At 37.1% G+C, this 16,189-nt stretch overlaps 1 protein-coding gene across 1 annotated transcript in view; it reads right to left on the bottom strand.

The window, feature by feature from the left end:
* LOC116726005 (ephrin type-B receptor 1-like) overlaps positions 1–16,189 on the bottom strand; it is a 105,527-nt gene that overhangs the window by 32,662 nt on the left and 56,676 nt on the right. The window contains exons 7-10 of the mRNA XM_032572458.1: positions 13,974–14,236; positions 12,392–12,467; positions 10,888–11,012; positions 341–506 (exon numbers count right to left, since the gene is read on the bottom strand). Coding sequence (XP_032428349.1) covers positions 341–506; positions 10,888–11,012; positions 12,392–12,467; positions 13,974–14,236 — 630 coding nt within the window. The remainder of the gene's footprint in view (positions 1–340; positions 507–10,887; positions 11,013–12,391; positions 12,468–13,973; positions 14,237–16,189) is intronic.

Raw genomic sequence — 16,189 nt, 5'->3', positions numbered from 1 at the left:
CACACACACACACACACACACGCACACATACATAATTTAGCAATGCTGAGATAGGCATATCTGTTTATATATATTTTTGTGTCTTTCACATGCACACAGCTGTGCCTATCTGAAAGTGAATACATGCTATACAGCTAAAATCTTCCATAATTCCAAAAATATATATTTTACAGCACTCATTTTACATGACCGCACACAATATGCAGGCAGAATGAATTGCCTCACAGCCAGGTTTACACTTTATAACAACCTTTTCCACTCTCACAACCCCTTTCCTCTCCAACAGAAAACCTCCACTCACACATCTCCACACGCTCCAGCCAGCCACCCACGCTCTTACCGTCTGTGAGGGTCTGGAAGAGCATCTCTTTGCTGTAGGCTCCGTAGCCTGCCACGGTGCGGGCCCTCACCTGGACCACGTAGCCGGTGCCGGGCCTGAGGCCCTCAAGGACCACGTTGGGTATGTCACTCTGGACCACTGAACTGTTCAGCAACGACGACTGGAACTGCAGAAGAGGCAGAGCAAGAAGTTAATATACTAAACTTTACTTTGACAACTGCCCGTTAATACAGGTGCATCCCAATAAATTACAATATTACTAAAAAGTTTAATTTAGAGTGATATATTGATGTGTATGATGTAATGTTTGTCACTGGTTTCTCAAATATTGACTGAATGGTGTTTTTGTGACTTTTTATTTTTGTGTTTTTATAATGTGATGCACTTTAAATTGCCTTGTTGCTGAAAAGTGCTAAACAAATAAACTTTAATTAATTGATTGACTGAAGAAATTAAAAAATTCAATAAGTGTAGTACCTGTGTTACAGTAAGATTTAAAAAAAATAGATAAAATACACTTAAAATACAATCACACATATTAAAATAGAAGGGGATGGTTATTTTCAATGGCTATTTAAAATAGATATTGTAAATAGGAAAAAGCTCTTAGTGAGTCTTGATTAAATAGATCTATGATGCCTACTAGAGAGGTACAGTCCAAACATTTGGTCGCCGGTATTTGTAGCGTCCTTATTGATGTTTTTAGCTCTTGTGAGATCTAAAAACTGCTAGCAATTGTTTGACAGAGAAGGGAGAGGACATCTACGTCTTAATTACTCTCTCCAGAGATGCTTCTTTTATCCACAATAGAACATCCAGTAAACCAAACAGAAATTAAATACACCAGAGCAAACTCCACTGTTGATCTATAGAAGGGCATCAGCAGCTTTGATTCACAGTTTTTCCAGATGATTCTCAGGAAGTGGAGATGCTGTTGTACCTTTTAAACAATCTCTAAGGCGTGACAGACAATCAGAGATGTGAATATAAAGGAATTTAAATTAATGCACCATCTCAACACAGACATTATTTATGTAGAGGTTAGTGATCGTGTTGCGTTTCCTGAAGTCGATACAAGAAGCTTGTTGGCGGAGCGCCATACCGACATTTTCTGGATTTTTTGTCCAATTTTATCTGACAAAAAATATATATTTTTGTCAGAAAAAGGACTCTGGGTCACTAAGTAACAATCTTCAGTCTTTTTTCTCACTACTGATGTTTCAGCAGTGGCTCAACACAAGGAATGCAACAGTTTGCGCTCAAACCACCGACTCCAGCAGCAGTTCACACCTGGTAAATGACCTCCAAACTCTTGAATTAATTTTTTCTTCACAGTCCTCCGTTATTTCTTTGCTCACACATTTTTCTGGCATACTTTTTCTTTCATTTGATTTTCCATTAATATGCTTGGATGCATCCAGTGACGGTCCACAGCGTTTCCCACATCTCACCCAAAGACCACTGGAGATGGGAACCAGTTCCCCCTCACCTTGCACAGATAAGTGTGACTAGAAAATGAATGGATGGATGATTTGATGCACCAGGATTCCACCACCTCATCCTTTTCAAAATAAAATAGTTCTAAATCCAGCTCAACCAGTCTGAAATTTATTAAATCAAGTTTTTGGTTCACCAGGTTTACATCTTCAACTTTTTTATGTATCATATTTTGTCAGGAATAAATTTTAAATGTACGTCAAGCCGCCATTCACAAATTGTTTTATTGATATTGTTGATTTTTTCTGTCGTAAATTCCCCAAACAGCTGCTCTCATTCACATATATAAAAGTTTTTTTCTTTAGAATGCAAAATAAATATCCAGTTTCTGACTGCAAAGTCATCCATTTAGACACTTGTAGCTGCGGTCACTTTTAACCCTAATAGTACTTCAGTCAAAAACACATTAATAATGGCCAGTTACTAAAATTTTAAGTTGTTTCAGAGAAAGCAGCAGAAGCACAAACTTGCTGCACTTTTGTTAATGAAATTTTAATAGATCCATGATGCCTATACGTAATTTTGTTCACATTGTTGTTAAAAAGTCAAAATGTTCATCTTCAGTGAAGTCCTGATTCTTTTTTAAGAATACCACCTGGCAAACTCTTCCATCAAGCACATGAATGTTATTTCAGCTGCTCATCTGCCTGAAAGAAAATTGAAAAGAGAAAATTGCAGCATCATTGTTGCATTTTCCACCCATACATGGCAACATCAGGGCGCAAACATTCTGAAATATATGTTGACGTTTTGATTTACAGCTGCTTTTCTCCATTTTTTCGGGACTCCTCAATGGTTCTCATTTGCATAATCCTTTTTGATGTGACATCAACATCTATATGGATGTCACATCATAAAGAGCCCTGTTCATATTTCATTTTCACCGTCTTTCAGCTTATGGATGATTAGCATTTTTATGTCAATTATTTCTCCAACACACCTAAACCCTTCCTGATGACCATTTTTCTTCCTTCTTGCTCTTTTGAGTCATTCATCTTTCCATTCTATGCAAATACAATATTGCAGTTAATTAGCTTTCACCCACAAAGAAAGACGAGCATGTGGACTTCTCCCGTTCCATTCGTCCCCATATTATCTTTTCCATCTCATAAATCCAAGGCTATCACCTTTTACCTCCATCTATGCCCCCTTCTTCTCATTTTAGACTTCCTATTTTCTGTCATTTTCTTTCAGATAACAAGGTTTTACAGAGGCTAAATCTAAGAGCGGGCGGCAGAACGAAAGAGCTGCAGTGGTGGCGGCGTGAAGGTATAGGCAGGGAGTCGTGGCACGAGAATGAAGGACGGCGGGGTGGGGAGGTCGACGGCAGAGCAAAGTGGAGAGGAAAAGAGATGATGGCGGTGATGAGGAACACCGCCCAGGAGGGAGACTAGTGGGTGGAAATTGCCGGTAGATTGGGGAGAAAAAGGGCGGGTTATCAGAAGACGACATGGGGTTAAAGATGATTGAGTTTTCTATCATAAATATTCATAGCGAAAACCCATTTTCCACATGTCAGTCATTAACCCATTCTCTTGTATCAAAATACTAATCATGATGGGATCAAACATTTTACTCCTTCCTTCTCTTTATAGGCATTGACCTAAATTATGTCCATATAATGTTGTGTATGCAAAATGTTATTGCACATTTAAATCGGCAATGTTAGCTGATAATCAAACGGTGGGTTTTGGATGATTTTAAAGTTTAAAAAGTAGGTAAGTTTTGGAAGTAAGTGCAGAAAAGACGTCGCGTCAATGTTGGAGTTTAGATTCTGGAGTTGTGTGTGGCGAGGAAAGCTCGACTCCATGCTGACTGGAGTAAAGAGGTTAGGGGGCAGGACGTCTGGGAAGGCCTGGCAGACAGAGATAAGTATTGGGGGAAAATTTTGACTTTCTCCACCATATCAAATTTACTACATTAAAACTCATTATCTATAGAGTGGGAGTGAGGAAGGATGGAGTGAAGAGCTGCAGGAGATGAGGAAGGTGAAAAAAATGACAAAACTGCCAGAAAAATGGGTGCAGCACAGCTGTGTGTCCTCCCTCACCAGGCTTATCAAACTGCTCCCACAGGACATCTTCACTTAAAGCTATGAGCTAAAATTAGTCTTTACGTGGTTGACTGCTTCACAGTGGGAAATGCAGAATCCTAATTGACTTCAATATGAGACTTTATTAACGGAAACCTTGCAGCAAATAAGGCCGACTCAGGGCGCAGTATGAGTTTTGACTACAGCTGTAATAAATATCTCACTCACTCTCTCCTTGGCTCATTGTAATTGTCCTCACAGTGTTAAAAGCACATCATGTTATGCGACATCATGTCTGCTGTTTTCCATCTTTTCCTGGATCAAACTGGAGGAACACGAGTCCGTTTGGTCCCGTTCACAATTGGTTTTAATTCAACTCTTTCAGAGTTATTTCAACAAGAGATCGAGTAATTATGAATTTGCAAAATTTGCTGTGAAGGTACAGTACCATGTCTGAGTTTTAACCCCACCAAAACACCCTCATAATTTGTCATGTTGGTTCACTTTATCTGGATCTCATGTGAAATGAACACAAAGAAATATTAAAATGAAGTTTTGAATTTCCTGCAAATAAAATCTGAATAGTTTGAGGTGTATGTTCACCATCTTTGCCTCGATATCTTGAGGAGCCACCTTTCACTGTGTCTACAAGTCTTTTGGGATATGTTTCTAACAGCCATCCTCATCTACAGACTGAAATACCAAAACAATGTCCAAGGTCAAGGCTATTTGGAAACAAAAAGTTTCAGATCCCGTTTGATTCAGGTCCATGCCATTTTACACAACGCATCCAGGATCTGCATTTACTGCAGCTTCATCCATATGACTTGCATTAACTCCAGTGCCCCCTCACCATGATGCTACTACTACCACGTTTCATGGTGAAGATGTTGTGATTCAGGAGTAGGTCAAAAAGTTTTTTAAAAAAAAGAAAAGAAAAGAAATACTTACTTGTTTTCCATGTTCCGTAGAGGACAAACTCAAAATGAAGACCAGATTTATGAAGTACACCATTAATGGTTTGACTTTGCACAGGTCCTCTAACCACAGCTACAGATTTTTGCAGCTCTTCCAGAGTTACTCTTCAGTGCTTCTATAATAATTGCTCGTTTTGCTAGACCTGTTAGTTCAGGTTGAGGGTCGGGTCAGGTCTGCAGTTGTTCCAAACTAAAATCTAACACTAATTCATAATATGTTCAAAAGCTTTAGGATATAATTTTATGACCTACTCCTCCTTCACTTTTCTTTTCAATAATGTTCTCTAATAACCCTGTGAGGCCTTTATGCTGAGATTATATTACACACAGATGGTATCTGCTTACTAATTCCCTGGATTTTATTTCAGGGCAAAAGAGCAAAAAGAGGCTTAATACATATTTATGGGAAAATGTTCAAGAGGTAATTATTAGCATCTCTTTATGCTGAGAAAACTCTGCAATGAGGAAGTTAAAATGTGTTATTTAGTTTCTGGACAGAGTTTACAGGAGCTTTTGTTTTACTTTTTTCTGTTTATTCCCTCTAAAATGACAAAAATAAAACAAAAAAACAGATAGTTGGGAAGTTAAAAAGAGCCTTTTCTAATTTGCTGACAGAGGACTCAAGGATATGCTTTCAAAGATCATTTGTTTTCCAATATTACTGCAAAGCATCACAGTTCTAACCAGTGCAACACGACTTTTGGTTTTGCATTCAAGTGCACACTTTTGAATTTTTTATCAATTTTGAATTAATGGATTTGACTCAGTAATGATCAAAAATATTGTAGTAAAATGTTACATTAAACCTGGACAAATATACTAAGTAGCCAGAAAAATGCAAAACAAAACAACTTTAGGCAATCATTTGCAGGCCATACTTTTTACTAAAGCACGGAAAATGGGGATCGGGTGGTAACATCTGTAATATGGGTGAAAAAAAAAATATTGGAGGTGATTTTTGTGAAAACTGTAAATTGATTCGAATATTCCCCTTCTGGGGGAATTACACGGGCAAACTCTGATTGGATCCTGTTTTGCAGGCAATACTTTGAAAAGAAGGAAGCCAGTGTTATTACCAAAGTGGATAGCTGCATGTAACTGTGTGTAATTTCATTATTATTGTAACTATGAGTGTTTCTTTGTACGTCCATGACACAGCAGTATGTTTTCTTCAGGGTTTCAACACACACTAAAGCAACATTTGGTTTATTTAAAATGCAATTCTTGTTTTATTTATGTAGCATTCTGCTTTCCTGCACATACTGTGTTTCTGCCCAAATAAAACCCTTTTCAGGTTGAAGAGATCTACATTTTTGGCCAATTTCATATCTGATATTAATATTTCAGCTGTGGCAGATGATCAATAAAATATTGGTTCTTTTTATACCATAAAAGCACAACCAGACCACTTACATAACCTCTCTGCTCAAGTTAAACATCTGCAATTCGTTACTGCATCACTATTATTGTCACATCCCCATCTTGTTGCAGCAACAAGATGGGGAGGGTCCCTCTCCTCAGTGCTTGTTGGGGGATGTGTACTCTGAAAACTGCAATAAACTTAGATAATAAACTCTTAGATGTTAAGAGTGTGCCTGAATGTTTTAATTAAAGACAACTGCTGAAATTGAGCCTAAAAGAGTCACAATTGGCAACGTTTGCAGTACATAATGAAAGTGGGGGAATCTTGTACACCAGCAACTGCAACCGAGAAAAAAAAAAAGAAAAATGCTTATTTTGTATATATCTGTTGTTGAGCAAAGATAAGTGGATTAGGAGTAAAAAAGAGTGGGTTGTGAGGAGGCTCGTGTTCTTTTCAGTGTATCTTACACAATTCCTTGTAGGTAATTTGTTTTTCATCTATCTGCAGCGAATTGTTTTTCTGGTCTCAGCTTCAGAAACAACAGGAACAGTCCTTGCTTTAAATGACAGATACTCCAGTAACTTACCTTTCATGCTCACAGCTTAATATTCAGCAAATTACAAGGAATTAGTAAGAGATTCCAATTTCTTTCATTTAGGCAGTTTTATTCCTGACAGAAACGCAGCAGCAGCAGCCTTTCACGGGAAAGCAATCTGGTTGCACAAGTTTTACCCCTGAATTAGTTGCTCTTAGCACCGCCCCGGGTCTGGCATTCTTTTTCCTGCCTGATTCAAAATGACCGAGAATTTCTCCGTTATCAGTCAGGCAAGCCGGGGGTTACTTAAACTGTGACTCCATTTATCATCTGCATTCAGTTATCGATAGCTTGATGGCTACATTGTTAACCACACATATACAAACAAAATGTGCAACAAAAAAAAACTTCCATTAAGAGGCCGGTGCGTTAAATACAGAGAGAAACTCAGATACCTTCAGAGAGCATCGATAAGGACAGCTTGTGGGCCTTTATGGAGATTTTCTGCAAAATGCTTGCATGCTTAAAAAAAAAAAACCTCTAGGGTAGATTTAGACCCTGTAGGAGGAATTACATATCAAACATGGCTTACAAACACCTCAGGATCACCCTGAAGCAGCTGGCAAACCTGATAGGAAAAACTACATCTGGACTAACTGACTAAACCCCAGGAAGGAGGGACAAAGTATCTGGACATTTTTTAACTTATTGTACAAAAGCTAAAGTTCCACTGAGTTTTGAAGAAAGTGCCTAAAAATGCTTTTCAAAAAACATTTTTTATTTAGTCTGCTGATGATGGCATTAAGGTTTTAAAGAAAACTGAACATTTTCAGCATCTACACCTTTAGGAAATCTTGTTTTGGTCGAGGAAAGGTTTCACTTTGTGTGTTCGAGTCGCTCTGGAAAGAAAATATTCAGTCCTTCCCTGGTGAGAGAATCTGGGTGATCCCAGAGGTCTCAGAGTCCACACAGAGAAATGAACACATGAACACAGTGAGAGGAGGAAAGGAATCTGGGAGGCAATCTCCTTCAGCAAACAAACGGCCAATATTAGTCAGTACTGTCCACAAACCGGGTCACAATGCACAATTTGAAATATGAAACCAGAAAAAAATAAAGAAAAATGATACTAAAAATTATATTGACGACTGAGGTTGTGTTTACTACAACATATCTTACTTCTCTTATTTTAGCTGCAGGGCATATAAAAGAAAAGACTAAATTTAATACGAATCAATTTTAAAAGCAATTTGTCTGAACAAATATTAATGTTTCCATTTATGTTATTTTGGATAAGTCGGAAACATCTGAACCAAATGAGCTACGTATCAATTATTTTCAACTTAACCTCTTCCACATGTCACAGTTAATGAAAATACAGTTTTTACTCATCTGCATTAAACTTTAAAATCTATGTTGAATCTTCTAAATAGATCCTCAATCAATTTACTATAAATCAAATCAAATCTGTCTGTTTATCTTTATGTTTAAGTATTTTAATGAATTATAAAAAACATGTTGGAAATAATGCTAATAACTGTATATTTCCATTTCTTTGGTTCTGATTCCCTGGTTGCTTTTGCCCAAAGCCATTTCAGACACAGTTTTGGTCATATTATATTCAATTATTTGGGTACAAAATATTGCAGTCCATCACCAGAAGTTTTGTTCTGATCGTGAGTTAATTTATATTTTGATAGGGCATTTTGGATCTGCTTTCCCAGCGGTTACTGCAATAAACCAAATTGAAAAATAAAATCCAAATGCTAAACTACTGTTCCTAAAAAGAGCAGTCAAACCTTTGCTTTGACTAGACAAAAGTCATTTTTTATATGTTGTAGAAAAGCTTTAAGTTTTTTCTTAATCCTGCTGTCTGACGGAGGGTCAGAATTTAAGCAGTTGTTAGTCGGCGCTGAACACTAACATTGTGAATCACAAAAGGTTAATCATTTTGGTCAGTATTTTGCTGGCAAATAATTAAAATATGAGCTTGTTATAAGGCCATATAGTTAAGGACTAAAGTGTTTTATTTTACCTTATTACTGCTTTACAGTATCTGAAAGACTGTTACCACCATAATCTTCAAAAATTTCCCATGTCTGCTGTTTTACAAGAGCCAATAGTTAAGAAAAGTGTTCACTCATTTTTAATTGTTGAAAGGAGCCTTTCGCTCTTTGTAAGACCCTGTCAATGTGACCACAGGCTATTGACAAATGATCTGCCTTTTACTTTAAAAATCCATCTTCACTAATTACAAGATGATTCTGTCAAAGATGATGCATTTACGTGACTGGACATCTACCACCAGTGAGGAAGAAAATGCAACAGTTAAACAAATCACAAACAAGTTGACAGCTTTCCGCCAGCAGCTGTCCTTAATTAATGATCATGCCAAGTGTGTCAGCCAGCGAACGCAGCAGTAGTTATTTTCATCAGCAGTTGGAGCAGTGGGCATGTTAAGTCAGAGGAAGGAGAACATGAAAATAAAGAAATAAATGTTTAAAAAGCACAATGAACACAATTAAGTAATGTTTTAAAAACATCTATTAAGGCATCTGTGTTTTATGTGACAAATTTAAAATATACATGAACTTTTTTTATCCATTAATTTAATTATTCACGACAGAAAACGTTTACAATTTGCCTCCTCTAATAAGTTTGCCATCTTATAACCAGCACTGTTCTGCCAGGTGCAAAACAACATTGTGCTTGGTTCTATTATAAATCCATTTACAGCAAATCAAAAACACTTGCTTTGATTGATTTGAAGTAGACAATCAATTCATTCAATTAGCAACCTTGTCCACGCTTGAAAAAAGAGACTTTGTATTGAGGCTTCTGGAGGTTTTCTTTTTAATTAACCTTTTCATAGCCTGGTATTCAGAGACTGATGGTGTTGTAGCCTCGTTATATTTTTAAATGCATATATTGAATATTTTAAGATGTCAAACATTTTTCTGCACTCAGTAATCTGTAATAGATTTCACCACTTTTAATATTTTGTGATTATTATTTGCAGTGTAAAAATATAAGTCTTTATCAAATTAAAATTATTACTTGGATAAAGTTTAAGAATTGAAAGTGTGAACATTATAAAGACTAGAAACATAAACAGATTTTACTGTAAGAGTATACAAAGGAGTATCAAAAACTAACTATAAAGCTTTAAATGCTAATAATGGAAAATATGCTGTGAGGTTTATGCAAGCCATGAAGAAAGAAGAATGCTTTTTATTCTTTTTTTCAGCTGATATATATAGTGTGTGTGATAAAAGATGACAGCACACAACAATAAGGCCTAGTCCATGTGCAACAAACCCATTAGTACACCTTTATCAATTACCTGATAAAGGTGATGGAAACAGCAACCAAAGCCCAAAATATTCACATTTTTGTTTCAGTATTTTCAGAGTGTCTTCAATCAGGGGCTTCATCAAATTCAATGTTATACAGACTGCTACAGGAACCCTTTCCGTCATATATGAGTTACAGCAAAATGTAATTTCCCTTCCAGATCAATAAGGTTCAGAGTAGTTCTGTAAATAAACAAATAAACATATGTACTTTATGCTTTAAAAGTTCAACTGAATTTAGATTTCATTTTGACATGAAATAATACAAGTTCCTGTGTTTAAAAGTCGTAAAATGTGTAATATTGATATCTTGTGAAGTTTTCCAATTCACGCATAAATTGGAAAAGGTGGCAGAAATTTTCCAGAAAAAAAAAAAAATGCGTTTCAAAGAAACAACTTGAGTCTGTGATTTTTGTTGCTGAAAATGCTGAGGAGATCATATCAGACAACAATCTCACTCAGTTGAAAATAGTGCAATAATCACAGCTGGAGTTCACAATCACTCTAAAATTTTCTCCTCGTAGATTTTGAGCCATGCTGAACAAAAGGAAAATCTAAATTTCCACATAGCAAGACATCGATGAGGAAACAAGCATTCAGATCTCAGTGAGCAAAGGTGTTTGCAAAATAAAGCAGTTTCTAGTACTTACTAACAGTTAATTAAATGACATTAATGCACTTCACATTGATTTTCCTGTTTTATCGACTCCCAGCAGATTACTGGCTGAGAACGAAACACCAAAACGTTCAGCCACACACACACACACACACGTTTATCATTCCAGTCTACCTTGTCGTAGTATCTGATCTCGTAGTCGAGGATGATCCCGTTGGGCTGCTCGGGTGGCGGCCATGAAAGAGAGAAGCTGCGGCTCGTTGAGCTCACTTGGTGCATTATGGGAACCTCAGAGGGAGCTAGTATAAAACAAACATTCACACACGCAAACGCAACAACACACAACCGATTAGGAGTTTTACAGATTCACCAGGATGTTTAGACATTATAAATATGCAAATAGAGGGTAATGTAATGATAAAATGCTTAAAATGCTTGCAAAGAAAAAGGGGAAAGGTTTCTACTTCAGTGGGCGTGAAATAAAATTGCCGTTTTTCTCAATGATGTGGGAACATGTGTGATATTTTAATGCTTTTTTAGCTGTGATCTCAGGATTTGTGGACATTTGGCTGTAATAGGCTTCAGGATTTAGCTGCTAGGAATGTTTAATAAGATAGTTTTCTAAATCATATTTCTGCAATAGTCCTTTGTTAAGAGAAGACATGAAGGAATTATGGGGGCTATTACTGAAGATAGCAATGAAATGCATTGCAATGGTTCACCTTAATGAAAAGTATTTGAGTGGAGGAAAAAAAAAAGTAATTTCATTTTCTCTCCATGCATTACAGTGAATCATCTTTAGCCATTGTATCCGAAAAATCAATAATTCATCTTAAAAAGCTCAGTAATCCAGAGATTTTGGTGTAATTTAAGAAGTATCAATGCATTTAAGTAAAACAGTATGAATGAGCTGTGATTTGAAAGCCTTAGGCTTTAATGTCAAGCCGTTGCTTTACAATTTTGTTTCTAAGTGCATTGAGTTTCAAATCATAAAGTTCTGCGAACGACACTCAAAACCTACTGCCTACATAAAAAGCCCCTACAATCGTAGTTAACTCGATGATAATAGATGATATTGTTGTATCCTAAAATATTTCAGGAGCATGAGGAGTTTGCATCAGACATCAGCTGAAAATGCACTTGGTAAGTGGCAGAGTGGCAGTGGATCAGACTTCGATTACAAGTGAGCCTCTGTTACAGTGGATAAGGTCAATTATATTTTTCCATCAGAGAAAAGCAGCTTTCAAATCTAAATTTAAGTAGAAGTGGAAGTATTGCTTATGTCCGTCTCCATAAGATTTTGATGGAGCAATAACTCGGTTATGTTATGTTCGAATTACACAGCAGCAGGCTGAGTGGGAGGAGGAGGGCAGGGTAAGGGGAGATAAAGCTCAGAAAAGGAAAAGAGAGGAAGAAGCAGAAGAGGAGAGTTGAAAAAGGATTAAAGCTGCGAATGTGCAAGAAGAAGTGAAGGGGGGAGGAACAGAGGAAGGTAGGAGACGACAACCCTGTAACATGTTTTATGAATTAAAAGGCTGTGGCTCAATTTCCTTTATCTCTCCAGCCATCCCTCCCGCATTTAATCCACTGTGCCCCGGGGTATGCTTACACACGCAGACGCTTGTAAACACACACGCCCGCACAACAGTTTTTTTTTTCTTTTTCAGCTCTAACTCACCTGCCTGATTGGTTGTAATGTTGATTGACAGCTGTTGGGCAGGATAAGGGCTCTTATTGGACACTCCATTGACTGCCTGCACAGTTAAAATACCAATGGTCAGCTTTTAAACAATAGAGACAATACAGAACACAGTTACATGTTTAAAGGAGGTGATTTATAGATTATATTTAGGAAGGTTGGAACGCAAATACATAACAAAACGATTGCTATCAAGGATAAGTTGGACAGCTAGATTGCTAGCTCGCTATCTTGTCCAGCAGGTATCTAGACAGATAGCTTGTTAAGTATGTAGACAGACAGACAAATAGACACACAGACAGACAGATAGATTTTCTACCTACTCATATTTATTCAAGTAAAATAAATTTAAAAATCTATGAATTATAATTTTTTTTCCCCATGTATCAAAAACCTGGCATTCAAACTGAAGCCTTTACACTTTTATATCCACTGTATAATAGGAGAATGATTTTTGGATTTGTCCTTGACAGCACAAATTCTGTCAGTGTCCAGAATTATTCATCAACTCCATCACATTAGAATAGCAAAATCCTTTGACTGACATGTCTGTCTAGTACCAAAAACAATCGAGCTGTATTTTAAGCCTGACAGAAGAATCTGTTAAAATTGTCACAAAAGTGAATTGTTTTTAGATTTAATGTCTTATCTCTGAGACAAAGACAAGCTGACCACATTCTCTGTGGGTTTCAAAGACGAGACCAGTTGCCATATATTGTTTGCCAAGTGTGCAGTTAATCATTCTGACAGTGAAACCAATGCTTTAGTCAGGGCAAATTAATGTTTTAATTCATGATCATTTACTTGAGGCTCTGCTAATTTAATTTTACGTTTCTGCCTTTCCCTAATCGCTAAATCTGCTGCTTACACTCGAACCCCCTGCAAAACAACATGGTAAATCCAAAACTAAGAAAAAATAAGATTTTAATTCAGACTTTGACTTATTTATCTTAGGTGTTTTCGTGGAATGTGGGGGAAATAATTTTATTCAATATTTTCAGAATACACTAGTTTACATACAACCCTGCTTTATGGGAAAATCTCATAAACCAGAGTATTCAAATAACTATGTTTATATGTGAAAATGTTATTTTACTCCGGATGTCCTTGGATGTCAAAATTCAGAAACAAAATTGAGCTCTAAACTTTTTACAGTAAAGGAGCCAGATGGGAGAAGATTGAATATTTATCACTATAAAGACTTTACAGACATTACAGTGACCTTGTAAGCCGGCAGATATAATTGCAGATTTTGCATAAAAGCCTGCAGGTCAGCAACTTTCTATGTAGCGCCAGTATCTTTGAGCATTTTAGTGAATAGGTGGTAGCAATTTGCATTTTAAACAATAACTGACGAGAACAAGGCTGTTTTTAAAGTGGCTTATCATGTTCGGATGGAGCTTTTTCACAAACAAACAAAACTTGAGGAATATTTCTCACAACATACTATGAATTTTAAGCTTTTAAACTATTTGGGGGGGGGGGTTATACTGCACAGCAAGAATCACCCTATACTTGCATTTCCTTGCAAACCTAAGATAATACATCTGCAGGCACAAACCTGAATGTCAAAGGTGTACGACGTGTGAGCACGAAGCTTGCTGATTTCCACCCTTGTTCCCTTCAACGCCTCCTTGCCTGGAGTATAAACCACGCTGTCATCGCATGGCTGGCATGCCCGCCGCTCGCTGCTGTGGCAACGCCGGCACACGACGTTGTATGACAGGTCGTCACGGTGCCCGGTGTCGCGTGGCGAGTGCCACTCCAGGATCACCGACGTCTGATTCACCACTGAGACCACATTGCGAGGAGCAGAGGGGACGCCTGAAATCAGGAATTGAAAGGGAAATATGAGTCAATGAGGAAGGAAAATACATGTTTGTAGTGTTGGACTCTTTCAGTTGTCAGAGATCCCTTTATTTGATATTAAAACATGCTTTTAAGGCACTGCAAATGTAGAACCCATGATTTTACATTACTGATAATAGTAAAAACATTTCTTCTGGAAGCATTTTCTAAAGATGACTGCCATCTGAGCTTGCCATTCACAAAACACAAATACAAACTCTCACACAGGCCTTAAAAAAGTAAGCCAGTACAGGACGACTGGAGATGTGTCATTGCGTTTTTCTTATTTAAACAATCATAGCAGGCAGACACAGTGTTATAATCCTGTTGTATGCTGAGTATCTCACCTTCTTGCTATTCATGTCAGAAAATGCTTCTAATATTGCAGCTGGTTGGTCGCACAAAACATTTCTCACTCTAGAAACATTCCCTCAATCCACAAAGTTTATTTGCCCTAATAAAAATCAGTTGATGTGGGGCCACAACCACCTTATTGCTTTAGTCCTTTCACGAAAAATAAGAAAAGGGCAAAACTATGCCTTAATATCTATTGTGAAATGGAAATTATATTCCAAAACCTGAAATGGGCATAAAAATTAAGGATGAAGTGCTGCAAATATGTATTGTAATTAAAGTACTTCTTATAACTGATGCATGTAAAAAATTTGGTGAGTTTTTGTATATTTTTAGTCTTGCTGAAAGCCAATTCATTAGCAAACAGCAGGCCTTCACAGCATTTCACCTGCAAAGTGTTAACAGGCTGGAAACGAGTTCAGCAGATAACAGGAAGGCTGAACTGGGTGCAGCACAGTTGCAATTTGCTATTGGAAAAATGCTAAAAACTACAGTATTTAAAAAGTCAACACTGTAATCATGTGGTCTATTTTAAAACAACATCTGCAGCTCCTCCTCTGTCACACCGATCTTCCTAATAAAAATAATGACATCTCACAGAAGAAACTTTCTTTCTGAGAAATCCACATTGGCTTAAATCCCAAATGGCAGGTCAAACATTTAAACCAAAAATGATATCTACCCCATCAAAACCCTCATCAGTTCATCTTTTATCAAACGCCAACATAACCAAATGGTAAATTTGCTGTCAAATCTCACAAATGAATTGTGCCTGCTGAACTGCGACTTTAAATCTCCTCTTGGGGAAAACTGAAGCCTTGTTCTGTCTTGTCTGAAGGAAGAGTAGACTTTTGTGTTCTGAGCCATCGGGGACTGAGCTTCAAACAGAGGCAACGGGAATTGGGGTCAAACAATTCAGCAACATGGTTCTTTTTTTTTTTTTTGTACAAACACTCTCTTGTTTAGAACCAAAGAGGAAAAGAACAGGTCACCAAAACCCAGGATCTGCACAGCCTAGAAAGTAATTTAGAATTTTATCATGGCGCAAATACAGACGTAATGCAGAGAAGTTGGGCTGCATGATGGAAAATCCTGTGATGTCAAGGTTACTGGGACAGCAACCAACAAATCCGTATTTTCCTCACTCTTCCAGGTTTTCAACAGTCACTGACCTTTAGCATCTTCGACACTTTGCTCCGTCAGGGGTGGAAATTGACTGCACTGTCCCCATTTAACAGGCTGAATATCTAACTAGCATGCAAAATGCTTACGGTTTTCCTTAAAGTCTTTTGCAATGGTAATATTACGCACACCAATGTAGTGGCTATTACATATGATCACTATACTGTGCTGCACCAAAAGAAATTTAAAGCATGAAACAATACTGAGAAAATTTAATTCTAAAAAGATACAAAATAATTAAAACATCTTTTCAACAAATCAGGGTTAGGATGGTTTCCCTGAGCTTTGATCAAAAGAAAAAAGTATGAATATTTTTTACTACTTGGTAATAAATAAAGAATTGTTTACATTTGTGTAAGTAATTAGATTGTATTATGCTCTAGAACTTCAGAA

This window comes from Xiphophorus hellerii, chromosome 9 (assembly GCF_003331165.1).
Source record: "Xiphophorus hellerii strain 12219 chromosome 9, Xiphophorus_hellerii-4.1, whole genome shotgun sequence".
NCBI classification, from domain to species: domain Eukaryota; kingdom Metazoa; phylum Chordata; class Actinopteri; order Cyprinodontiformes; family Poeciliidae; genus Xiphophorus; species Xiphophorus hellerii.
This window is presented reverse-complemented; position numbering and strand designations above follow the sequence as displayed.